At 51.0% G+C, this 25795-nt stretch overlaps 1 protein-coding gene across 5 annotated transcripts; it reads left to right on the top strand.

The window, feature by feature from the left end:
- The first annotated feature begins 1368 nt into the window (after positions 1-1368).
- KLHDC3 (kelch domain containing 3) lies at positions 1369-25734 on the top strand. 5 transcript variants are annotated; one of them, XR_004842385.1, is made up of 14 exons: positions 1369-2343; positions 4213-4341; positions 6981-7216; positions 9524-9700; positions 11898-12013; positions 13381-13452; positions 13679-13892; positions 14184-14270; positions 16010-16118; positions 21141-21214; positions 21617-21695; positions 21895-24570; positions 25024-25426; positions 25588-25733. XR_004842385.1 is itself a non-coding variant. In XM_009641614.2 (11 exons), the coding sequence occupies exons 2-11, from the start codon at positions 7063-7065 to the stop codon at positions 21959-21961; spliced, it is 1149 nt and encodes a 382-aa protein (XP_009639909.1). In that variant the 5' UTR covers positions 3750-4341; positions 6981-7062; the 3' UTR covers positions 21962-24838. The 5 variants fall into 5 exon arrangements, 1 of the variants encoding a protein (XP_009639909.1); XR_004842384.1 differs by lacking the exon at positions 1369-2343 and having other exon boundaries at positions 3750-4341; XR_004842386.1 differs by lacking the exons at positions 1369-2343; positions 13381-13452 and having other exon boundaries at positions 3748-4341; positions 25588-25734.
- Positions 25735-25795: the final 61 nt, after the last annotated feature.

Genomic DNA, 25795 nt, shown 5'->3' with positions numbered 1-25795 from the left:
CCTTCCCTCGCCATCCCTTCCCTCGCCATCCCCGCGGGCTTGCGCGATTTCAGCCCATTTACGTGCTCACCCGGGCTTGGCCACGTTGATGGGCTTGGGGCTTCACGCCTGGTCCTCCCCAGCCCCGTGCACCATGAGCAGAGCAGAGACTGGCACCAGCAAAGGCTGCGAGCCTGCCCTGGCTGCGCCTGGGCGCCCGCTGAGCCCGGCAGGATGCTCTGCCTGCGGCCTGGCGTCAGAGTGACAGCAGGTCTGGAGGAAGAAAGCGCCTCTGCTTTGCGTAAAGCAAGAAATGCCACGTTAGTGGTCACCTTGGCTTTCCTGGGCCTGCTCCCTCCCAAGGGCTGCCCTTGTTATGGCCGAAACAGCTTGACAGTAGCCAGAGGCCCAGACAAATTCTTGTTGGGGGAGAGAAGGTCAAGGAATATCTCTGAAGCTTAGGCGCACTCTGTAGAGAAGCAGCAGTGAGGTTTGGGGGGCAAGGAGAGGAAGGGGAGAAGCCAGCTCAGTAGGTGCAGAATCTTAGCTGGGCTTTGGGCAAAACTAAGTCAGCAGCGGGCAAAAATAAGGAGGCGGTGCTGCTGTCTGGAGGGTGGGACGCTGGAATAAATTTCTGCCCAAGCAGTGTGGTCTGTGGTTCCCATGTCAAACACAAGCTTCCAGATCGGTCTCAGTTAACGAGCTTGGGTGCTGTTCTAGCACCGTCTAGTTTACTGGTGCTGGAATTGTGTTGTGAGTATCTGAGCAGCTGAATGTGCAAGCTTGCAATTTCAGACTGCCTTAGCATAAATAGCCAAAGCATCAGATAACTGTCAAAGTATGAGTGAAGAAAGCGGGTTGTTCTCGTGCTATCTCTAACAGTAAGTTGGATGTGCTTGAAATAGAACTGTCTATATGGACTGCTGTGAGCTGGCTGGGCTATTTTAAGTGTTACTAAACCTTGTGGCTGGCATCTTTTGGAAGACAGGGCAGAGGCAGCCACACGGTAGGATTTGCTCTCCGGAGCGACTTTGCAGGGGCAGTAGGCTGCTCTGCTTGGGGTGGTGCTCTAATTCTGGGGGTGACAGTGCAAGCCTGCTTTCTTTTGGGTTTTCTCCCCCTTGCTGTGGGTATTGACAGCAGCAAGGCTAAGCCGAGCAGCTTTCATGGCTCCAGGTTTCTTTTGGGGTGCATAGAGGAATGAGGGAGCCCCATGAACTCCATTTGCACAAAGAAGTGGATCCAAGGATATATTTTTTTTGTTCTAAGATTATCATGTGGCTGCTGTACTTGGAGATGGTCAGTAGCTTTCTATTTCAAATTAAATGTTTTCATAGTTAATTGTAGGGATAGAAAACAGAAAGTCTAAAACAAATAGAACAAACAGCTGAAAAATCTGACTGTAAAAACCATGATTACTTTTTTTTTTTTCTTTTCATCTATGCCACTTCCTCAAGTCACCACAACAGTTTTGGAAGGTAGGCTAGTGAGAAATTGAGTGATTTTCCTGGTGATTGCGGATGGCTATATGCTACACTGGTAGACTCTTGTTAGGTGTAAGCTGAGGCAGTTAGGATGAAGGTTGTTTCAGGCATTATGTGTATCTTCAGACAACAGCACAGCCAGAGATTTGTGAGTGTTGTCTATAGGTGCTGCATTTGAAGAATGCAGAGCTGACTTGAAATCTGTTGCTTAGCAGTGAAATGCCCTGGGTGAATTGCTGTGCTCCCTTTGCTGGATGTCAGCGCTGAAGAAGAACAAGGGAGGTGTTGAAGGACATCCATTGCTATTTATCTTCCACCTGTGGTCAGTTGTCACACCTGACTGCAGTAGCAGAACCAGTCTGCAGTCACCCCATGACTGTTGTTGTGCCACTTACTCTGGTAGGGTGCACCTGGGCTTGTGGTGCTGCACCCAGTCAATGCAGGGCTTCAGGCATTTCTGTGGGACCACAGCAGGTTATTCTGAGCACTTTTTAATTTTAGCCTCCCTGTGCTTAGTGGCACAGGAACGGCTCATTGCTGTGCTCACTTAATTTCCAGCATCATCAGCATTGGGTACTTCAACAGTAGGTGAAGTGTAACTTGATTTTTAGAAACATTCTTATTCTTGACAATTAATGACAAAACCTACCAGGGTTTCAACCCAAATTTCTCTGTGCTTGACTGTAACTCTGGATAGATTATGCCAGACCAGGAAAATGGGGAGTTGTGAAGATTGCACGATCACTGCCTGTGTGAGTGCTAAATGAAATAATCTAATTAGTTCTTGGAGAGGTGAAGTGGGGAGCTGACACATGCATCAGTGACAGCAAGTGGTGGCTTGAACAGAAGCACATGTGCCTTTCTGCGAAGGAGACCCCAGGTATGTGCGTGGCCATGGTCAGGATGCTCAGTGCCTCGCTTCTCCCAGCTGAGACTGGGGGAAGAGAGGCAGCCAGAGCCTCCTGATCTAAGATGAGCAAGTGTACGCCAAGCTGACAGATTATGGGGGAGGGCGCTTTCTTTGGTTTTGTTTCATCTAGAAAATCTCTTCCCTCACTGTATAAGAAAAGTGTGCTTGTTTTGATGGAGCTTTATGGTCACTGCTTCTGGGGCTGTTGGGGCACAATTCCAGCTGGGCATGCTGAGTCAGTCAAAGGAGATTCTCAGACCTTCAACCAGCTTCTACTGAACTGCAGAGGCTGCCCTAAAAGAGTTGCAGCTCTGAGGAGGAGAGGGGTGGCTCAGCAGGATCCAGAAAAGGGATACACTCTTAGCTCGGTGTCTGCGTGAATCCATGCAGAAGGCAACCCTCCTCTTACCCTGCTGGCTTTTGGCAGTAGCAATAGCTTCTGTGATTTAAATGATTCAAGCTTAGTTTTTCTGTGGTGTGAAAGCCCTTCCTCCCATCGATGACAAATGTTAGTGTCACTGTCCCTTTGGTTTGTGGTGCAGAGTGAAAAAGTACCTGGTTTGCCTGAGCTGGGACATGTACCGCCTTCCTGCAGCCAGTGCTCTCTGGTACAATTTGCCTCTGTCTTATCAATATTTCTGTGTTTTATAGCCTACGACCCTGGTGCTGGTGTCCTAAATGAGAAATTGCAGAATGTATTTTGCGTAACTTAATATTTACAGCTGGGGGAAATTGTTAGCAAATTGTTTCATATAAATTTTACTGTTCCCCTCTCCCCCAGCTGTGCCCTGTGTGATCTTTAAAGAAATCTAAGGCACGCTGCCTAATGTCAAGTGTAATAATGCCACCTACTAAGAAGTCCTCATAGGAATGAGGTTGGAAAGTGGTGTATTTGTGTCCTCGTTTATATAATATAAATTATCATTGGAAGTCAAAACCCAAAACAGAACTTAAGAGCATGCATAGTTGTAGGACAGAAAATAACTTTTTCTCAAAAAGTGTGTTTAACTCATTTGCAGATAGTGCAGAGAGGGGAATTGCAGGAGACAAATTTACTTTGGGACAGAAGACAGCTCTAATGAAACAATTTCAAAAAAAGGCAGGAGAGGAGAGAGGCTGGAGCCAGGTGTAGAAAGCATGGGGTGGAGAGGGGGGTCCTCAGGAGATAGGGCTGTGCAGGGAGGAGGGCGGGGGGACCCATGCGTGACCGCAAAGAGGAGAACAAGTGCTTGGTGAGGGCGGGAAGGTGTTGTGACAGCTTTGGGGCAGGGTTGTGGCCCATGCCAGAAGAGGAAGATGGAGTCTGGGTGGATGTTTTTATTACAGTGTAGAGAAGAGCGCTTGAGTTTGGAAAAACCTGGCAGCTTGTTAAATCCTATGTTTTCCTTTGCCTTTTAATCTATGATCCTGTAAGGATTGCATCATGCTTCTGATTGTTTTCATAAAGCAAAGGAGTGTTTCTGCATGCCCTGGGCCTGATGCGTGGCAGCAAGGGGCTGTGCTGGCTAAGCTTTGTGTTGGCTCCAAAGGGTTATCCCCAGCCCAAGCCAAGGCGAGGTGCCACCAACTTCAACCCCATTACTCCCACCACCCCCCGGGGGCCTGCATACAACCGCCTGCCTCCTGGGACAGCGGTTGATCTCTGGAAAAAACCTTTCCCTGTAATTGTAGGAAACAACATTGCAACATGGTTGCTACAATGTCAAGGTGTTTCCTACAGTGTCACCAGCTGGACCTTGAGCTGCTGCCTCTCGGTTGACCAGATCAACTTCTTGGGACATGAAGCCTTGGTTTCCTGTGTTCCTATGACTAATCTTAATTATGAAGCTGTTCACGCAGGGTAGCCAGCTCCTGTTGGAGTGAAAGGACCAGCATCCCGCTCTTGGCAGCAGCGTGACTCTGGCACACAGCTTGACTGAACTCCCAAGGAAGAAGAGCCTTTCTTTCCCAGCCTTTCTGGCAAAAAAGGTAAGCGGCTTGGTATGATGCCTGCCTGCCTGCCATGCCAGGCTGCTGTGCTTCTCTCTCCCAGGAGGAACCAAGTGGAGAACTTGACAGTAAGATTCATCCTCTTGATCTTCCAGGATCCAACTCAGTCTGAAGGGTGTTGAAGATATTGACACTGGTGATAAAGTCCAGTTAAGCTCCTTGAGGAGTCTCTTACAGAATCTCTTAACCAAAAAGCGATTTTGAGGAAAATATTGGCTAGGTTTTTCAGTGATAACTCATGACTGATGCAGGAAACAGATTTAGATGTGTGAAGCCTTCAAAATAGCCTGAAAGGTGACTTTGGTGGTCTCCATGGAAACTCATTTATTCTGTAGCTTTGCGGAGGACTTATTCAAGAGCTGCTGCCTGGCTTAAAAAAAGAAATAGTAATTTAAAAAAACAAAAAACAAACCTGCTAGGTCTGAATTTGGGATGGTCCTAAACATACAGTGAAGCATGACCCATAGCAGAGAGGGACTATTTCTGGGCCCTTCTGGAGCAGCTCTGCTGGAGAAAAGCTTGATGTGACTTTCTGGGTTGCTGACTGCAATTTAGGTTATGGTGGTTGCCACAGGAAGAAGCAGCTTTGTAGGAGGGGCTCCTTGGTCTGCTCTCATCTCTTACAAGTAAGACTGCAGGATGCTCTCCGTTAGGACTTTGCATATGTCCTGTTGCTCTAACTTTCAGGTACAGAGCATGCTCTGGCTGCCAGTCTCTATTTTTGGGAATAACTTGAGATTTAAAAAGATATTACTAAAATTTTGCTGAGTTTTAGGAGTTCTGGAATGAGGCCACTCATTTCTGGATGCTTTCGTATGCCTGTAGTATGCATGGCTGGAGCTGGAAGCCTGAGCTCTGCCTGTTGGGTGGCATCTCTGACTCTTTCCTCAGGTGGGGATAAAATGGGAGCATGCAGGTGGGCCAGATGTTGTGGTGATCAGGCTGCTGGTGGGCCGTATAGGTGCCTGGTTGCGAGCAGTGGTTCTGCTGGGCTGAAGGGCCGGGGGAGGCCAGTTGGAGCAGAGCAGCCCCTTCTTGCTGCTCTCCAGCTACTTCAGAAACTTTCAACAGGAGGAAAGTTCTCCTTGTGAAAACTCACTACTTTCCAAAAAGCAAAGGGACAGAGAAAATGTGTAGGAATTTTATTCCTTGTTCTAAGGCATCTACAAACTTTTTTGCATTCTGCAAATGCTAAAACTGGCTGTGGGGCGGGAGCACGCTGACTGCATGTTCCAAGAAGCTAGAACCAAGCAAGAAAAAAGAGAATTTTCTTTAGGCTATCTGAAACACTGACGTCTCTTTTAATGGCTGTTTTTCAGCTGAGGGAAAACTGATAAAGAATTGAACTGACCCACTTTTTCAGAAGCAGGGACACAGTCCCGGGCAGGACTGTGCTCCAGATTCTTAGATCCAAAGGAGAATCTCTGCAAAAATCCGCTGCAGTGATTTCTCTCAGAGCTGATCAAAGCCATCTGTTTGAAGCGTGAAGCATATCAGTTTCTTAACTGAGATATGGTGTTACAAAATTTTCATAGTTATGCCTGGATTTGCTGCAGGAGAAAAGGGCCTTATTCTGATCATTAGCAAAGAGCTTTCTAACCAGACTGGGGGTGGGGGGTGTTCTCTTGCACTTAAATTAAGCTGGACCTTAGTGTTCAAATCAATGAGTCCAAATGCTAGTCCACCCTCATACTGGGGAGTTGGCTGCTTTATGTGCGGGTGGTTCTTTGGGGGTTTTTTGCTGGGTGGGTTCTTTAAAATATTTTCCTATGCTGTTTCTCATGACTGACCCGAAGAGCACACTCTCTTCCCTCTGGCCCTATTCTTTTCACCTTTACAATTGGCTCTCGCTGTGTGTTTTCATGTGGACAAATTGTTCTGGCATGCACATGATGTGTACATGACCAGGGCACGGCTGAGCACGCAGCACTCTGCTGCCTTCACTGAAGGTGCTTGGCTTGGGCTGCCTGTACAGCTACCCTGAGCTTTTTTGGTATGCAAGGGCATCTCTGCTTGCTCTTCCAAGCCTTGCTCAAGTTACGGTACCTGCCTTGTGTCTCCTTCCCAAGGGGAGAGTAAAACAGTCTCCAGCTGGGAGGCAGATGAGTGAGGATACAGCACTGTGACCTTTGTAGCTGGCATTCAAGGAAGATAGGAAGACCTGCAAGATGGACTGTGTTATGAGCACCTCTCTTATGAGGGCAGGCTGAGATAGTTGGGCTTGTTCAGCCTGGAGAAGACTGACCAGGGACACCCAATTGCAGCCTTTCAGTACTTCAAGGGGGCCTATAGGAAAGATGGGGAAAATCTTTTTAGTAGGGTCAGCTGTGACAGGACAAGGGGTAATGGTTTTAAACTAAAACAGGGTAGGTTTAGACTAGATATAAGGAAGAAATTCTTTACAATGAGGGTGGTGAAACACTGGAACAGGTTGCTCAGAGAGGTAGTGGAGGCCTCATCCCTGGAAACACTCAAGGCCAGGTTGGACGGGGCTCTGAGCAACCTGATCTAGTTAGTGGTGTCCCTGCTCACTGCAGGGGGGGTTGGACTAGATGACCTCTAGGGGTCCCTTCCAACCCAAAACATTCTATGACTTTAGCATTCTGTCTCTGTTACAGAGCCAGGTGACATTGTGGTGGCCCAGGAAGCATGCGGCTGTGGCACTGGGGGCCCTGAAGACTGTCTGGCTTGCAAGGAAGAATGCTACGGTGGGCAGTGCACTTGGAAGGTGGGCCACGGAGGGTGAACCACGCGGCCGTGGCCGTCGGGCACAAGGTCTATTCCTTTGGCGGGTATTGTTCTGGAGAAGACTATGAGACTCTGCGGCAGATTGACGTCCATGTTTTTAATGCAGGTAAATGTGTCCTTGTGATGTATGAAGGAGTGGCTTGCTGGGCTGGGTTATTAGCTTTCTTGCCTACTGATGCTTAACATGTTACATGCTGTAACGTGCTGTCTGACTCTAATTTCCAAAAAAGTTATCAGTGTAGATGGGAGCCTCTTCCCTTGTGCCACCCTGTATTTTCAGCTTCAGGGGCAGTATGCGGGGCAGGGCGGGGCTGTAGTTCTTGTTCTCTGTGAACACTAACTCAACTAGGTGTGAAGAGGTGATGTTTAGCTGGCTAAGGTCGCCCACCTTGTTTGCAGTGTGACCACACTCAGCTGCCCCTAGTTTGGAAGGGATAGGGTGGGAGCCAGCACACTCAGTCCAGCCTCCAGGTTTAGACCCCTGAGCTGTTTCCCTGTGGGGGCAGCTGACAACCGCTGCCAGCATGATGGAGCCAGTAGAGACCTGTGGCTAGGATGGAGGCCTTCCCGTTTTGGCAGCAGATTCACAACGTGGCTCAGAACAGCATCTGGAACTGGAACCATTTGTGTATCTGTCAGGAGCCACGAGTGAGTTAGGAGCCATGACTGTGCTGGGAGAGGCTGTATTTCTTGATTCAGTGCTCCTTGAACAGGTTACTGAGCTGGTCCATGAAGTATTTCTGTATAATTAAGCAGGTGGTTGAAAAACTGCACGGGTGCTTGGATGGGCCCAGCTGAACACAGCCAAGAGCAGAGAACCAATGACCATTTTTTTCAGACTGGACAGCATGCTGAACGCTCTCTTAACATGCATGTGGCATGTAGATAAAACTAGTTTGTCCGTAAGATGCAGTGAATCCACTCCTCTAAATCTGACTGCAGAGAAGACTCTCGTGCAGTAGTGAATAAAGGCATTGGTTACACAGGGCTGCCAAGGTGACCTACTCACAGTGTAGAAGGGAGTATAGATCAGGATCTTGTGAACAAAGACATTCATCGCTATCCAGAAAGACTGGGCTCCCGCACTCAAGACAGTCGAACCTTGTAGCTTGTAAAATGTGCCAGTAAGCACCACTCTTATGGTGGAAGCACAATTACCATGACTAAAGGAATGCTCTTGCATTTGTCTTCCCTTCCTACCACTCCCAAACATTAAGGTGTCATGATGCTGCAGCCACCACATGGGAGGTGTCACTGGCTTCCCAAGCCCTTTCTCAGTTAGCGTTGCCAGGTTCCAGTGCGAAAGCCACGATAGTAGACTTTGAATGATCTCTTTCAGTCTTCCAAAGAGAAAGACTGTGTTTTAGGTAGGAAACATCCCGTCTAGCTTGACTCTAGCTTTGGCTGTGCTTCCTCAATGCTCTTTCTGCCTCTGGGGTAGATGCTTACCTTTTAAGACGCCTGACCCTCTCCCTATGTTAGTATTTCAGGGGAACTGCAGACTTTTTTCTGCTATATTTTGTGTTATCTCCATGTTGAAACAAAACTGGAGCCCTGTATGTGTGTGTGGTGGTGGGGGTGTGTGTCTAGGTGCTATTACGCAATTGCCATGTAACACTCTCCATGACTCTTGCACTGTCATTAAACCCTGTAATACTTGTTGACTGCTCTGGCTAGTGCTGAACGTGACTTACAGGCTGCCAGGAAGGAGAACCTGTAATCACAAGGAACTCCTACTAGTAACACAAGTTAGCAGGAGAACTCGGGTATGGATGGGGGTAAAGGAGACAGACAGCTGTCTCCTCTAAAGCTTAGAAAACTAAACAAAAGCAAACAAACCCTGTTCCTACAAAGGTGCTGTGTTGCTTTACTTAAACTGTACTACTGCAAGTCCAAATGATGTCTTTGGGTCTGTTCCCTTGCCTGTTGCTGCAGTGAATTATTCCTGTGCTGCCCATTCTTCTAGCTTTGAATCTATTTAGAAATGTCACTAGCCTAAAGTAGTGCCTGCATTCATTATCACCTCTGCACTCTTTCTTTTTCCTTTCCCTATATATATATATATTTTTTTTTTTTTTGGTGTGTACGTGCTGTACCTTCACTCATAGTCTAAGATGAGCCAACGTGGAAACCTCTTCATTGTAATTGGTGCAGAACAGAGCTTATTTCTGTCCAGAATCCTCTGGTCCTCCAGTACTTTGAATCGTCTCACTCATGGGGGCCTGTGGAAAACTGTACCTCCATATTCCTTAACCGGATACTACTCGGGATCAGACACAGCTTTGTCTTGCTTACGAGACTACTTCTGCACCTTGTAATGGGTGGGGGGTGGGAGGGAAGCACAATGGGTTGTGACATGTGAGGATGTGTCGAGGGCTTAGCATTTGACATGGGCTCAAACTTGTGCTTTCAGTGTCTCTGCGCTGGATCAAGCTGCCTCCAGTGTGGACAAACAGCCGAGACCATGTGAGAGAGGTGCCCTACATGAGGTATGGGCACTCGGCAGTGCTCATAGATGACACCGTCTACATATGGGGTGGTCGCAATGACACTGAGGGAGCCTGCAACGTGCTCTATGCCTTTGATGTCAGTAAGTTCCAGCTTCTTATTCTTCCTTGTCACAACTGCTCTTGATGAGACCTTCTCTATGCCCCATGACACTGCTTCCCAACTTCTTTTCCTGTCCCTCAGTCTCTCTACAAAGTGACAGTCTGGAGGAAATGGTGCAAACAGTGTGTCTGCACACTCGACTCTCTGTAAAAGCCTTTGAACAGAGATTACTGAGCTTGTCTAATAGTCAAACTGGTTTTAATTTTTCTGTCATCAGCTTTGTGTGCTCTCTCTGATAGTAACTGCAACGGAAGCATTCTCTCTGTGTGATGTATTATTCCTTAACTGTGGCTGAAGGTTGCAGCGAGAAGGGGCTAGAGCTCTTGAGGATTGTGGTTCCTCTCCAGGGTGGTCCTTCTTTCTGAAAACATGGAGAGTGAAGAATAAAACACAGAAGTAGTCAGGGACCAGATGGCAAAATAAGGAAAGGAATGAGTCAAGTTAGATAAACCTGAAAAAAAGATAAACTCCTTGAGCCTTTTTGTGGGCTTCTCCATAGTGCTGCTGGAGCACCCAGAGAGAACAGGCACCATCAGGAACTGGGTGGATGGGAGTGTCAGAAAAGGAAGGGATTACATCTGGATTCTGGAGGCAAGTCCATCTATACACTGACATGCTTGCTGGACTTGCAAGGAAACTGCTTGCTCTGGTGCTTGGTCATGTGTTCCCTTCTTCGCCAGGAAATCTCTTGCAGCTTGGAGCTGGGTTTCCCACTTCCCCTGACACATGCTGCTGGGAAGCCACCAGTAAACCTCTGCCTACGCAGAGACCTAGTAGTGGGAGCTGCCTGGTCTCCCTGCCAACTCCAGTACTTTACCATTGAGTGAAAATTAATGGAAAGGCCAGACTTCAGTCCTGGTCCAAACCCTCTGCAGCTGTCTGTACATGCTGTGCCTGTCCTGAAAAGTGAGGCTGGCAGGGGCAGTCCCATGTCTGTGGTGCAAGTTCCACTGTAGGACTTGCATCAGGCTGAAAAAAGTCCTGGCTGAGTGCAATTTAGTTCCCTGGGGTGCCAAGCAGATAACAAGTCAAGGTCTTTTCCATCTCTAATTTGATGTGTTGCGCTTGGGTGAGCTCTTGCTGCTACCATGTGATTGGGCTTGGAAGCAGTTCCATGAAGGAAAGGAACTTGATAGCCACTGCAGCTTTCTCACTAGAGGCTGTCCAGGGATTCTGTTGACCTTGCAAGACCCTTTGTGTGGTTCCAGCTGGAGCCTAGGTGGATAGCTGTGGCTTCAGGCCAAGTTCAGAGAAGTTCTCCTCATAGAGAACGTTGCTTTGGCTCCAATGTTACCACTTCCTGAAATAAGCACTGCTCTTAGCAGCTTGTAGCAGTTAGGGAGGGCAGAGGGAAATGTCTCCTGCTGCCTCGAGGCTTATCTGTGCCTCTCTGGGCTCTTGGGACAGGTGCCTATTTGTGCTTGGCAGTGAGTTGCTGGCTTGGCTCCATGTTGCCCTGGCATGGAGAACAGCTCTGGCTGGATTTAAAGTCCTCCCCTAAATCAAGCCAGTCTCTGGACCATGCAGGCTAAGGGGCCAAATCTGGCTGGTGCAGGCTCACGGGGAGCAGTGCAAAGGGAACGGTGAAGGGTGGAGAGTGAGGGATGCTCCCCTTGAAGAGGGGATGGGAATGTAACAAGAGGAGCAGATAAGATAGGGAGAGCTGCACTGTGGAGGTGGGGACATGCACAGTAGCTCTGTCAGCGTGGTGAGCTTGTAGTTAAGTGACTTCTGCCTGGATTTGAGAGCTGTTTTTCCTCAGTCAGTCAGCATCTCCCCACTGTGAGGTCAGTTGAGTCACTTAGCGTCACTGCTTCATTGTCATTGAAACTGTAAATGCAGAGTTGGTAAGTGACCCACAAGTAAGCTTTGCAAGAGATTCAATAAAAATAACATTGCTCAAGCAGTGCTGTACTACTCACACTTAAAACATAAGCTGTTTGTCAGGTTGGGCAAAGTCAGTGGCCATGCCCAAGAGCCAAGACCTCTGTCACTGTGCCCCTCTGTGGAGGCTCAGGCAGGTAGCCCTGCCTGAAGAAGCTTGCGGCATCTCCAGAGAAGCAGGTACTGTGTGTGAAAGAGAGAATTTCTGTCTAAGAAATGAAGAACAGTAGTAAAGTCTATTCCATCCCAACATCTACTGTATTTTCTTATCATTGCCTCCTATTTTATTTCAGACACACACAAGTGGTTCACACCAAAGGTGTCTGGAATGGTCCCAGGAGCGAGAGATGGGCATTCAGCGTGTGTCCTGGCAAAGAGCATGTTTATCTTTGGAGGCTATGAACAGCTGGTGAGTAGTTTCTGTAACTGTTGTTTGGCAATCCCTTGGGAAAGAGGGTGCTTCTATCCAGGACATGGGTAGAGGCAGGATACAGGGGCATATTTATATCCATAGTTGCTTTCATTTTATAACTGTCAGCAAAGTTACGGCATTAATTACCCAGGTTATGCTTATTGTTTTGCAAAGAAGATGGTTGGGAAAGTAGGCCTAAAAAAATGGTGGATTTTTTTTTTCTTCCCCAAAATATATAGATATGTAGAGGCAAAACTATAAGTATTCTTATGTATAATTTCTTCCTGGCTCATTTCTCAGCCAAATTGAGATAGATAAATAGATAACATTTCTAATAAATACATATCGATCTACATTTATTTTCATTTGGCTGAGAAATGAGCCAGGAAAATCACTTTCCAATGTCTGCAGTGTTGCTGCAAGGTTTTGTCCTAATCTGGTGCGTGTTCCCTCTGTTCTGTACCTGCTCTCACATTTTGCTGATCCCCTCCAGCAAACATTTGCCTGCCCTCCCATTAAGAATATTGTGAGCCGAAGGTCATCCTGCACTAGCTGTCAGTGTGCCTAATGCTCCTTTGAGCAAACCCTTATGCTCTGATCTTAAGAAGTGGGTAAATATAATTTCAGCCTATCACCAGGCTCCAGAAAAGCTGTGCGAAGTCACATCTGTTTATTTGAAGGAAAGCTGGGGCTCGGTTATGGCAGTCCCAGGGTTATTCCTCCTCTTCTGAGGACAATAGCATGCCAGATCCATGATCTTGACTACAGCAAGCAGGAGCAGTTCAAATGTGGCTTGTTTTTAACAAAAACCAAACAAGCCTGTAGCTGTCTCGCTGCTATCTCCCCTGCCTGGAGGAGCAGCCATCTGTGCTGATCATGTGAATGCAGGCTCTTCTAGGCAGCTAGCTGCAGACAAGTTCTGTGGGATCTTCAGAATGCTGAGTGTATTTGCTCCTGTATGTTTAGCTTCCTAGAAGTAATCTTAGCTTCTACCTCTCATCAGATGGCCTTAGCAGAGCCAGTTCAGCTGTCCTGTTAGTGTCCCTTTCTTCTGTTGCTGCATGGAGTGGAGGCAAAGTTCTACTTACGTATTGTGTGCAGGACAGCCTCAGCGGGAGGAAGCGAGCACCAAATAAATGGGAAAGCTGCAGGGAGAGACAGGACACCTTTGAGAATAAATGGGCTTTGCCTCCCTCTTGTTAAGTGATAAGTGTGCTGTCTACCCTGACAATTTGGAGCAAGCACCATGTCTCTTAGGAAGTACTGACTCCAAAAGGATGCTCCAGGGACAGTGCCCTTCCTGGAGCCAGATGTGACTAGGCTTCTCAGTCCCTTTGTGACCAGACTGCCCTGCTGTCTTCCAGGCCGACTGCTTTTCAAATGATATCCATAAATTGGACACCACAAACATGATGTGGACCTTAATCTCTGCCAAGGTCAGTGTCTGCTTTTTGCTCTGGTTTGTGGAGAAAGTCTCGTATCTGCTATTCTCTGAGGTAGCTGCCCACACTTGTCTTGCAGCTTCTGTCTGGTGTAGTTGGCATCTGCAAGAGGGGAAGTTCTCCAGGAGAAGGCAGCCACCTCAACTTCCCCATCAAAACGTGTTGTCTCCCTGAGTAACCTGCATTCTTTCTCTTGTTCTGTTTTACTCTGCCCCTGCAGGGTACACCAGCTCGCTGGAGAGACTTCCATTCAGCTACCATCATCGGAACAAAGATGTACGTATTTGGTGGCAGAGCCGATCGTTTTGGGCCATTTCACTCCAACAATGAGATCTACTGTAACTGCATCAAAGTATTTGATACAGAAACCAATTCCTGGCTGGACTCCCCTCCAACTCCAGTGCTCCCTGAAGGCCGTCGGAGCCATTCAGCATGTGAGTGTGGGTCTGCTGAGAGACGAGGACAGTGGAAGGAAATTCTTGCCTGCCTCAGAAGGGGTGTCTGGTCTGCTGGGTGGAGATGTGGGTTAGCAAGGGGTGCACAGAGCCTGGCTTCTGCGGAAGGCTGCTGCTCACCAAAAAGCCTTGCGCTTAGTCCTGCACATGAAGGTGATGTAAGTGAAGGTGGATAACCAGCGCCACTTTGCTTTGTGTTTGATGTTGGGACAGGGACCTGCTGGGCTCTACCTTGGGTGGCACACTGATGTCTGTGCTTACTCCCCACAGTCAGCTACAATGGGGAGCTATATGTATTTGGTGGCTACAACGCACGCCTGAACAGACACTTCCACGACCTCTGGAAATTCAATCCAGGTATTTATGCTTTTAACTTGTTGCAGTGATAGTGCTCAAGGCCCTCAAGTGTATGAGTGCTCAGATAAGCATTCTCTCCCAGGGCTAGGAGCCTGCTTGGGGGGAAATGGCTCTTCTGACAGTGTTGACAGGAACTTGCTACTGTGTTTGGGACTACTGTTTTTCCTCAGACTGTCTCCAAATCTCAGTTAGAAGGTGGAAAAGGAAGTATTGTTGAAAACCACAGCTAATCAAAGGGTGGTGGCAAAACTTTGTCTTGTTCTTAAATATGCAGAAGTGTTGGCAGAAAAGAAGATATGGGGAGAGACTGTAGCTGGGGAAACCACTCAACTTGAGCTGCAGCATCACCATACCACATTCTCTTGGTACCAGGTCAAACTGTGCAGCAGAAGGGGTGGTTCTTGAGCTGATAAACTGAATATCAGTCAACTGTGAGCTGTTTTGGGGTCCTCGGGCACTTTTCACAGTCCATTAAACTGATTTTGTTTGCTAATTGCTTTGTATAGTAAAGTTGCAGCCGACTTGCTGTTCCCCAAGCTGATCTATGAGCTAGTGCAACCTGCAGGTTTCAGTGCTGTGCATTAGTGATTAATGACCCCCCAGCATCCTTGCCACAGAGAGCAGCGAGGGCAAAAGCTGCTGTCTTCTCTACCTGGTTCAGTTCCCCATGCTCCCAGAATCAGGTTGTCCCAGCAGCCTCCACTCTGCGAGGAAGCTCTGCATTCATGGTGGCTGCCAGCAGATGGAGCTGGTTCCTGGGTCTTCCTCCAGATCTGGACTGTAGCAGGGTGCTGAGGAAGGGAGGCTGCCTGCTTGCCTGCTCCTGGAGCTCTGCCCTGTACAGCTCCCTGTGATGTCTGACCTGCTGCTGTGGCAGCCCGTGGGTCCTGGTGCTCAGACTTTGCAAATGAAGGGCCTTGACCTGCAACTCCCATCTCAGCAGGCAGAGCTCCAGGGCCACGCCTGGCATCTAAGCAATGCTTCAGTAACAACCTCACAGAAGTGATCGTGCCCCTGTACTCGGCACTGGTGAGGGCCGCACCTTGAATACTGTGTCAGTTGTGGGCCCCTCACTCGAGAAAGACGTTGCATTGCTAGAACATGTCCAGAGGAGAGCCACAAAGCTGGTGAGGGGTCTGGAGCACAAGTCATACGAGGAACGGCTGAGGGAACTGGGGTTGTTTAGTCTGGAGAAGAGGAGGCTGAGGGGAGACCTTATTGCCCTCTACAACTGCCTGAAAGGAGGGTGTAGTGAGGTGGGTGTTGGTCTCTTCTCCCGGGTAACGGGTGATATGACGAGGGGAAATGATCTGAATTTGCACAAGGGCAGGTTTAGGTTAGACATTAGGGAAAATTTTTTCACCGAAAGGGTTGTCAAGCACTGGAATGGGCTGCTCAGGGAGGGGTTTGAGTCCCCATCCCTGGAGGTATTTAAAAGATGGGTAGACGAGGTGCTTAGGGACATGGTTTAGTGGTGGGATGGCAGGGTTAGGTTAACAGTTGGACTGGATGATCTTAAAGGTCTTTTCCAACCTAACCAATTCTAGGATTCTAAGTGCATCATTTTGCCACTAGCAAGAAGAGAAGGTCAACAGAGAGGGTGGATGTTGGCTAGTTGGTGTCTGTGTGGCAGTGGGCCTCCAGTTTTGCTGTGATCTGTTTAAATGCATAACCTGCTTATACCTGGGTCTTGGCCAGGCTTTTGTGACAAGCTGGTGCACTCTTTTTTCGCCTCTTAGTTTCTCTTTCTTGGAGGAAGATTGAGCCCAAGGGAAAAGGTCCGTGTCCTCGACGCCGGCAGTGCTGCTGCAGAGTGGGAGATAAAATAATTCTCTTTGGAGGCACCAGGTGAGTTGTGTGGGGTGGCTCTGTGAGATGGTTTGCCTTCCCTTCAGCACAGTGTGTCTCCATGCTCTGCCCTATGCTGCAGTCAGATGCATATTAGAGGCACATGGCAACTGCCCATCTACCTTACAGGTGGAATAAATCGTCTAGATCAGGACTCCTCTAGAAAAAGGCAAGGGGAAGATTGAAGATGTCATACAAGTTTGTAAATAACCTTGTGACAAGCCTTCTTATACAGGTAGAGGCAGAAGTATGTAACACGCTGTTTAGGAGGGGTTGTGCGGTAGTCAAGCTCTCTGTGAAAGAGATGGTGGGGAGCAGGGAGGTGATCCTGCCATCAGAAGGATAAGTATCCTAGTCTGCTGTGCTGTAGCAGACCTTAGACTTATCCTTCCCTACATGCTGCCCTGCTTCTCCCACCAGAGTTTGTTTCTTTCATTGGCAAGTGTGGTGTCTGCCAAGCTGTAGTGGGATGTCTGCTCAGCTGGGAGCCGTTTGAGGAGCCCATACCCATGACAAGGTAACTTTCCCTTCTGTGCAGGGTTCCTTAGCAAAGTTTCCATTCACAAAAGGGACCTTGTGTTAAGGTCTGGAACTGGAAGTAATACTGTCAGGGTGCAGGGCAGCTGGATGTGGCCAAGAGCCTTAACAGCTGCTAAAAGGAAGTGGCCCATCACCAGGACATGCTCTATGCTGTCTGGAATGACAAATTGCAGCTCGGGAGCACAGGCCTGTTTGCCAGCATTTACCTTGCAGAGGCATCTGAAAATGCTTTCGGCCCTCCACATGGTTTGGAAAGCTTTGGGTCTTTCTCAAGGACCATGGCAGCGGCTTTTGGGGGATACTTCTGAAGACAGGTTGGGACAGAGGGACAAGGCAGGGCATCTGCTGATGGACTGGCCATACCAGTGTGTGATGGAGTGAAGGGCCTTCGGGCCCCAGGAGTGCTGGGGGGGGAGGATGTGCTTAGTTGTAGGATGTTTGTGTGTGTGAGGAAGTGCTCAGTGCAAGTGAGGTATGCAAAGGTGCTGAGTTTATCCAGTCTCCTCAACAGATACTGCATGCTGCTCTGTACAGGAGAAGGCTTAGTAGGTCTTGATGGCAGTTTTGGATGCTCTCAGATGCTGCTGTATGGATCTGTGTTACAGCAGCAGCTGAACTCTGAACTCTTAGGAAATGCTAGCAAATCACAGCAAATTTGACACCAGCTTTTTGGAGTTTGGTCCACCTCTGACAGGCAGTGCAGCAGCACCTTGTCTTCTCCACTGAATTACTTCAGTACTCAACTTGTTCCTTAATCTACACTCAACTCCAATGTGAACTAGTTCATCAGTTTGGGATAGGAAGAGCTGCTAGCAGCCAGGAATGTGGACTGCTTGGACTGGAGGGAGGGTCTTGCAGGCCGGGGGAGGGGGGTGGTGTGGTGGAGGGACAGAGAGGGGACTGTGCTCGCTTCCTGTAACAGTTATCAGGGGTATTCTGGGGCTGCCTGGCAAGATAAGAAATTTTCCAGGAAGTCGCTGTAATAGAGAACTCCCTGTGGTCTGCGTCCTGACCTGTGCTCCCCTGCCTGGGAAGGGGGAGGGGGAGCGCACAGCGCAGGGGACCCAGCAGGGCTCCGTGGAGGATGCGCCGGCAGGCTCGGCTTGCTGGGCAGCAGCGCTGGGAAACAGGCAGGCAAAACTCCTTTGTGTCCTGCCTTAATGGGCAGGCAAAACTCCTTTGTGTCCTGCCTTCCCTTGCAGGGTTCAGGTACACTGTAGACTGATCAAGAGGCACTTCTGCAGGTTGCCTGCTCCTGTGGCATCCAAATGCTTAGTTTCTTTTGTAGTCCTGTCCAGAGCCTGGTCTTTGGCCCAGCAGCAGTCCTGTCACTTGTGGCCCATTTAAGTGACCAGAAAGTCACGTAGTGCTAAGCTCAGTGCTCCTGTTAGCTGTGTCACAGTTGTGGCCCGGGTCTGGTTTCTTCCCAAACCCACCAGCACTTCAGCATGCAGAGACTGTCCACAAGGGAGAACAAAGGGGAGAGGGAATGCTATAAAACAGAGTTGAGCTGAACAGATGCCCATCTAGGTTTGGCTTGAGGCTGTGTTTTCCCTGACAAGGCTTAGAAATGCCTGGCTCTGGTGAGGGAGCAGGGGCTCTCACTGGGAATTTGGTGCAGGGCCCAAGAGCATTTGCCAACAATGAGTTGCTCTGCAGCTGGGGCAAGCAGTTTTGCTGGGCTGTGGCTGGCAAAGGGGTGCCCTGCACCCTACTGACTGGGAGTTGTGGTTCTCCTGGTCTTGAACTCCAGGCTTTCCCCAGCTACTTGCAGTTTGTTGATTAAAACCACAGACGTAGTGCCTGCTGGCTTTCCTTTGAAAGATAAGGGATGGCGTAGGGTTTCCTGTGACGTGGATGTGAGATTAGATTGTAGTGTGGTGAGCACACAAGGGTGGACTTAAAGGGGCTCTTGCCTGTATCTGGGCAGATGGCACCCATCAGCAACAGGTCTTCTCTGCCAGCAGTGAGCTGTGCCCTGCAGTTTGTGCTGGGGTTATGGGAACCGGGGGCGGGGGCAAGTAGTGTCTCATGTCCTGTGAGATGTGAGGCTTGGCGCATCATAGGTGTGGAAGCAAGTGACACTGGGGCAAGAAGTCACTGCATGAGGTCACAGCTAAGCAATGAGGATGTGCTAAATTGCGTTGTCACAAACCAAAGCAGGACTTTAAAACACCTTTCCTTTCTTTCAAATTCTCCAAACAACCATCAGCTGTGGGAGTGCTTTCATCAAGACCACAGAGGTGGGGAACCATGGGTGAGGCTGTCTGATCCCTAGAAATGCCTGAAGCCATAGCTCCTCACTAGCATGCCAGGACCAACATCAGACAGGAGTATCAGCAAATTGGGATTGGCCTAAAATGACTGCTGCACTGATCAGCGCCTGACACATGCTCTGTTACAGTCTCCTGAAATGCTCTCCCCATTTTGGCACAAGCAGGGAGCTGTGGCTGGAGCCCACAGTGATTCCTGCAGTCAGACTGAAACATGTCTGTGCTTGCACTGCCATGCAGAGGTTTCCTAGATGCTTTCTCAATGCTTCTCTTATATCTCAGTGGCTGTGCTGAAATAATTACAGTAGATCTTAACCACGAGAGAATTGGAGCAATGAACAGCACGTGGCTGGGCAGAATCTCTTTCAAACCTTGTGCTGTTGTGTTTGGCATGCAATTTCAGCTCATGCACCAGAACCCAACAGCAGTCCAGCTGCTGGCCTAGTCAGAGGAATGCAAGCTAATAAAATAGAATGTTTTCCTGGCTGCAGGTTGCTAACCTGTGGGGTTTTGCTGGAGAGTTTGTGCTAATGCAGCAGGTATGTATGGCTGTTGTGGACAAAGAGGGAAGGAGCTGCCACTAAGCCAGGTGAAGATCTCAGCATTTGCTTCAGGTGCTTACTCTCTGCTGTTGCCTTCACTCCTCTGTAGAAAAAGCTGAACTTCTGCAAAGCACCTTCCATATTGTCCTCAGAGAAAACACCTCTGCTTATCATGCTGGGGCAGTGTGGTACAGCACATGCTGCCTCTGGGACAGCAGCATTAGTGCTCTTGAGAGCTTACAGACAGGAGAATCTAGCTCACAGGTTTCCGTGGCATGACTCATGAATAACATACGGCATATGGCATGTGGCAGTCTGCAAATGTAGCCCTGGGAACCTAGCGGTGAGGCGGGCAGGGAGAGCACAGCAGTGTTGCCTGAAGCATATGGCTCCTTTTGTTGCTTTTCCAGGTTACAGAAAATTTCGATGGCCACTAGCTACTTGCTGAGTCTGCCACCATCTCTGGAGATGGGTCATGGCTCCCATGATTTGCAGCCCTGCAGCACAACTAGAGAGCCTTGCAAAAAGTCCTCTTGGGTATCCAGCTTCTTACCTACCTCACTGGGGACACCAGTACAGCTTTTTGGACTTTGTACTGTGCTGTTGTGTGGTGTCTGATTCTTCCTAGATCATATGCCTGTCCCATGTGATGTTTTCCCAAGTCCTTGTACTTCCCATTGCATGCCTCCCCTTGGCCATGAAGTAAAGCTGGCCTGGGGTCTGTAAAAAGATACAGCGTGGGCTGTGTCATGCTGCCCAGACAGTTTGATTTACATGTATTTCCTAGCATGTTACTAGGGCAGCCTTCCATGATACAGCATTGCTGTGAAACTGGTTAGTCTTCAACAGTGCACTGGGTTCTCCAGGTGATGCCAGCCTGTCTGGGCCTCCCTGCTGTGGGACAGCCCTTGGGGCCTGTTTATTACACAAACAGCTGGACAGATGCTTGTGTTTGATGTGTGCCTTCAGGAGCCGCTGTAACATCCTTTCTCCAGCCTACTCAAGAGTCTTCCTCAGCCTTGTCCTGGGGCTCAGCTTTGCCTCTCTGAGTGGACCTCTTTGGAGGGTCAGATCTGCTGAAATTGCTGAGCAAATAGAGTCCTGAAACAAGCCTCAGCTCTGGAGGCAGCTGTTTGTCAGCACCCTCCTCCTGCCCTGAGGGTGGGTGCCACAGTTCTGAGGGTGGCCTCAGAGTTGATCGGTTGTTGGAGAGTGGTTTGGCAGGTACCTGGGGAAGGAGGAGTGTGAAACCAGATGTTCCCTGTAGAGTGGGACCTGAGCTTGGAGGTGCAGCAAAGCAGCGGGGCGGGGGAAGGAAGCTCACAGCTGGAGTCACTGTGGTCATGTGTGAGGAGGAGGCAGCTCCCCCATTCCCTGCTATGGATTGCAGAGGAAGTGGTGTGAGGTTCTGCCCACCTGCTGGAGCTGGGCCAGCCAGGCAGCCCTGGCGCTGTGCAGCTCTGCCAGCTCTTGAGGAGCTGGGGAAAGGCATGGCTTTGGGTGGCACTGCAGGAAGCAGAGGGATGGGAGGGATCAGAGGGTCCCTGCATGGGACAGGCAGGCCAGGAACAGTCCTGGACTTGCTCAGCCCCTGGGGAGCCCAAGGGACCCTAACTAGTGTACAATAGTTTTGGTACTGACTGACATGCTTTGCTTGGCTTCTGCAGCCCATCTCCAGAGGAGGGAATGGGTGATGAATTTGACCTGATGGATCACTCTGATCTCTACATCCTCGACTTCAGTACGTGAGCACTCCCCACCCCGCTTGCCCCTCTCACCACAAGGTGCTCTGTGAGCAGGCCCCGCAGTGAGGTGTCCTATGTGGCTCCAGGTGCCCACCTCTTGGAGCCAGGCAGCTGTCTCTGGCTGGTGTACATGGCTTAAAGCAGACCAGCCAGAGATGCAGCTGTGCTTGCAGGCCTGAGCTAGGCTCATGGCTCTTCATACACTCCTTCATGCAGACTTCTTGTGGGAGCACAGAAAACCACTCTAGCCTGTCCCTGGTGTGCACCCTACCTTGCCCCTCGGAGGGGCAGCTGGGGTGCTCTGCCTTGTTTCTTATGGCACTGATTGCATGATGCCTGGATGCCCCCGCCTAGTGCCCAGAGGAGGACTGCTGTGGTTAACTGTTCTCTTTCCACAGGCCCCAGTCTAAAGACGCTGTGTAAGCTAGCAGTGATTCAGTACAGCCTGGACCAGTCCTGCCTTCCCCACGACATCAGGTACTGCGTGCCTTGCTGGGAGGTCACCCCATGGGTGCTCCCTGTCCTTGGGGTGCTCCAGCCCTGGCTGAGGGCTGCCTGCAGCTTTGGGGGAGGCTGGTCTGGAGACCGCAGCTGAGGCTGATGTGCAGTGGAGCTGCTCCAGCCCTGGGCACTGTGTTCATGCTTTCTCTTAGTGTATCCCATCGGTGTGTTACAGATGGGAGCTCTCGGCCATGACAACAAACAGCACCATCAGCCGCCCCATCGTCTCCTCCCAGGGCTGATGACGGCTCATGCCTCTAGCACCCTGCCCTTGCCCCTCCTCACACACTGACCTCTTGCTCCACTGCCTGCATGAGTTTTTAGCCTTTTTGAGCAAGAAACCTGTGAGCATCGTTTGTCTTGCCCTAGCCAGGCCTCCCTCTGCCCTTGTCACGCTTTGGGCAGCACAAGTGTGCAGGCAGAGCAGGCTGCTGGGGAAGAAATCTGCTCACCCCAGCAGCACAACTGTGAACACCCCTCCTTGCTGATGGCTCCGGCATCTCCTGCTTTCCTTCCCCTTGCCTGTGGAACTGCAACTGTGCTGACCTGGTCCCCGGACACTTTCCAAGGGCCTGAATCAACTCCTACTACCAGCCACAGCCCCAGGATTGGCCTCGGGCTATGAACTGTTCCTGTGCTGCCTCGAGAGAGCAGGGACTTCCATGCCTGCATCTGCCAGCACCGACCAGCTTCCTGGCACCGGATGGCAGGCCCCAGCCCAGGGCTGAGCCTGATGTGGGGGCCTGGGCCCAGCTGGACCATCTGCCCAGCTCCCATTGTAAAACAGCAACTGGTGGGAGTTTTATAAATGCTGAGGCAGACATAGTTTCTGCTGCTCGGTGTGTCCTAGCAGGTGAACTGGGGGAGAAAAGGTGTGGGAGGGGAGAAACTTGAACCAGGTGCTTTCCCCTACGGCTGTAGGCCATCAGTGGCTTATGGCATCTGTGGGGCTTGTGGCTGGGGTGGGGGAAGAGGAGCCACTGCCCTGGTGTGCCTGCCTCCTGCCTGGGGCTGTGCTGCCCTGTGAGAGGGCAGGGAGGAAGATGGTGCATGTCTCCTGGGCTGCATTCTCAGGAAGGTGGGTGCCCCACAGCTCCCTGACCCAGGGAGGGAGGTGGAGGAATGTCTGGGACAGCCTTCCTGGGCAGTGCAGAGTGCTGTGCCTGAGCCCCTTCCTGTGGAGGTGGGGTGTCTGGTGTGAAAAGGAGCTCTGGCAGCAACTGTAGCCGAGCTAAGGCAGGGAAAGCTCAGGGTGTTCCCTGGGATGGAAAGTCACAGGGCAGCTGAGAGGTGGTGGTGGCTGTGCACCGGGAACAGGTGACAGAGGACCCAGGCCATCTCCTCTGTCCTGAGGGCTGGCATGTAGATCAAGTGCTGCTCATCCAGCAGCATGAGGTTGCAGAGGTGCCTGGGCTCCTTGGCCTGGGAAGGCGGCCAGGGCGGGTGCAACGGAGCAGCCTGGAGTGGCACGAGAGCAGTGAAAATCTCATGGCAAGAGAACAGAAGGTGCCACAATTGCGATTAAGAGCTTGTTCTTCATGTACTGGCAGCACCTTGCTGTGGTGGGTGATGAACATCAATGGCAGCACTGCAGCCTGAAGAGAGCCAGGGAGTGCTGACAGCACATCTGGCTCAGGAGCCCCAGCCTGGCCTCCCCCTTTGTCGTCCTTGGCACCTGCAGGTTACCTATGAGGCTGATGTGTTGTCCAGCAATTCCGGCTCCCCTGTTCAACCACCTTGCCACAGCCACAGGCTCTCTCTCAAGCCATGCCATGAAATGGTGGAGGTTGTTTTGCCATGGCATCCCCTTCCCCAGCACTGAAGCACTAAGCTTACTCTCCTTGTAGGGGGCCAGGCACCAGGAAACACCCGCAGACCACCCAGGCTCACTGTACTAGGTAGCACAGTACGAAGCACAGAGGCTCCCCAAGGTGCTCCTGGCTCTGTCCATGAATGGTTGTCACTGGGTCTTCTCCGGTGAGAATCACAACCTCTGGGACTTCAAGTGGAGACAAGAGGCCCTAAAGCACCCCATGCCAGCTGCCTCTAGGAGAGCAAACCTTTGGTGGGGAGAAGGCTTCTCTGGGGGGAAAAAAAAAAATTAGGGTCACCAGGGAGAGGGTCACAGGTACCCCACTCCCTTTCAGGGGTTCCTTCAGGTTCAGGGGTGTTGTGGCCCTGACTTCCCTCTGCCAGGACCTTGCTGCAGATTCAGGGATGGGGCACTGCTCACCACCTTGGTACAGCTGGCTCCAGTATATTTTCCTGGCATACCAGCTCCCTCTCCCAGCACCCAGCTCAGTCATCAGTGATGCTGGAGAGCAGCTGCCAGGTGGGTGGACTAGCCACAGGCCTTCAGTCCATCATGGACCTTCTGCTGGGCTGGCAAGAACTGTGGGACAGGAGCTGGGCAGATATGCACCCCACGAGGGAATCCCTGCTACCTTCATCATCACCCCCTCCTGAGTAGCCAGGTTTGCTTTAAAGATGCTGGCTTCCTTTTATTGCTTCCCCTCTCAGATTGCAGCCGGCTGCAAGGACTATTTTTAGCAGCCTACTTGCTAAAAATAGCCCTGAGCTGTTTGGAGTTGCGTCACTAGAGGTAACTCTCTCCATGAGCAGCTTGGCCCCTGTGCCCCAGGAGGGTACAAAAGGAGGCTGGGAGCAGTGGGGTCAGCAGGTTCAGACGCAGCCAGAGGCAAAGGAGGCAGCAGTGTGCTGCCAGCTTCAGGCATCCCAGTGCCGGCACCATGACCATCTTCTGCAGCCACTGCCACAGGCCACTGCAGGCAGAGATGAGCTGCCTGCCCAGGAGGGGCAAGCAGGCGCCTGGTGCCTCCAAGCCATTCAGGTGAGCTCCCTATGGCCTCCCGCTTACAGGGCTGTGATGGCCTCCTAGCTGGGGACAGCCTCAGCCAACTTGCATAGTGCCCAATGGCCCTTGCAAGGGGCTGGCACCAGTTTGGGATGGGGGGGCTGCCAGCTGGTGCATGGGGAGGAGGTGTGGGAACTTGGGAGGGGCAGGGGGATTTCAGGTGGTTGGAGAGTAAAGGCAGATGCGATGGGCTGGGGCTTACATTCTGGCACCAGATGCAGTTTTCATCCTTGCGGGATTTAGTGGGGAGGTTGTATCGCTCGTGCCCCCTTCCCCTTAGAGGCAGCTGGCACAGGCGCTGAGCCTCTCCAGGGGAGCATCTCCACTCCGTGCCCCTGAGCTTGCAATTCTTCCCATAGTGGCGGGTGGGGAATGCTGTCCGTCTCCCCCCGCCCCAGCACGTGTCTTCCCAGATGGCTGGCTTTGCAGGTCAACCAAGAGTGCCTCCAAGGCTCGCCGGGACCAAATCAACGTGGAGCTGCAAGCACTGCGCTCCCTGCTGCCCATCTCTGCGCAGGAGAAGGAGCGGCTCTCCTATCTCCATACCATGGCTCTGGTGTGCCTCCAGCTGCGGGGGGCTCAGCTGTTCCCTCCAGGTACCCACAGCACAGCCATACCCCATGCTAGCTTGGCTCTGCATGGGGCGCTGCCCCTGCCCCATCAAGACAGCGCTTCACACCATGACAACCCTGCGGACTCGGCTCCTGCTGCGGGAGTGGCCCTCAACACGGAGCTGCTCTCCCTGCTGCCAGGGTTTCTGCTTGTGCTCTCAGCCAACGGCAAGCTGGTCTACATCTCAGAGAACGTGGCTCAGGTCCTGGGCCTCTCCATGGTAAGGCCTGCTGACTGTGCATTTGCAGTCACTGTCCCCGTACCTGTCCTGGCACCTTTATTGCAGGTGCTGGCCTGTGGCTCCAGCAGGCTGTGTGCTCGCGGTGCCAGGGCATGGCCCACCAGGGCAGGCAGTGTGCAACAGCAGCCCCCTTTTATCAGGTGGAGCTGCTCGCCCACGGGGACACGGTCTTTGATATTCTAGATGGGCGAGCTTGTGAGGATGCACGCAAGAAGCTCCTCCTTGCCCAGGAGGAGCCCGGCAGGGGTAAGGGCTCAGCTGGCATCTCACAGATGCTGTGGTCAGAGAGCCAGGGCCAGCCCTGCTGGGAGCGGAGCCCCTGACCTGCTCTGGCCGGTTTGTTTCCCT

The sequence above is a fragment of the Egretta garzetta genome, unplaced genomic scaffold, assembly GCF_000687185.1.
Source record: "Egretta garzetta isolate BGI_Z169 unplaced genomic scaffold, ASM68718v1 scaffold17, whole genome shotgun sequence".
In the NCBI taxonomy this organism is placed as follows: Eukaryota; Metazoa; Chordata; class Aves; order Pelecaniformes; family Ardeidae; genus Egretta; species Egretta garzetta.
This window is presented reverse-complemented; position numbering and strand designations above follow the sequence as displayed.

Excerpts from the sequence above, each read along its gene's own strand:
- KLHDC3 (XM_009641614.2), top strand. The coding sequence starts at position 7,063 with ATGCTACGGTGGGCAGTGCACTTGGAAGGTGGGCCACGGAGGGTGAAC. Across the intron at positions 13,453-13,678 it reads GGACCTTAATCTCTGCCAAG|GGTACACCAGCTCGCTGGAG; the intron begins GTCAGTGTCTGC and ends CTGCCCCTGCAG. Across the intron at positions 13,893-14,183 it reads CCGTCGGAGCCATTCAGCAT|TCAGCTACAATGGGGAGCTA; the intron begins GTGAGTGTGGGT and ends TACTCCCCACAG.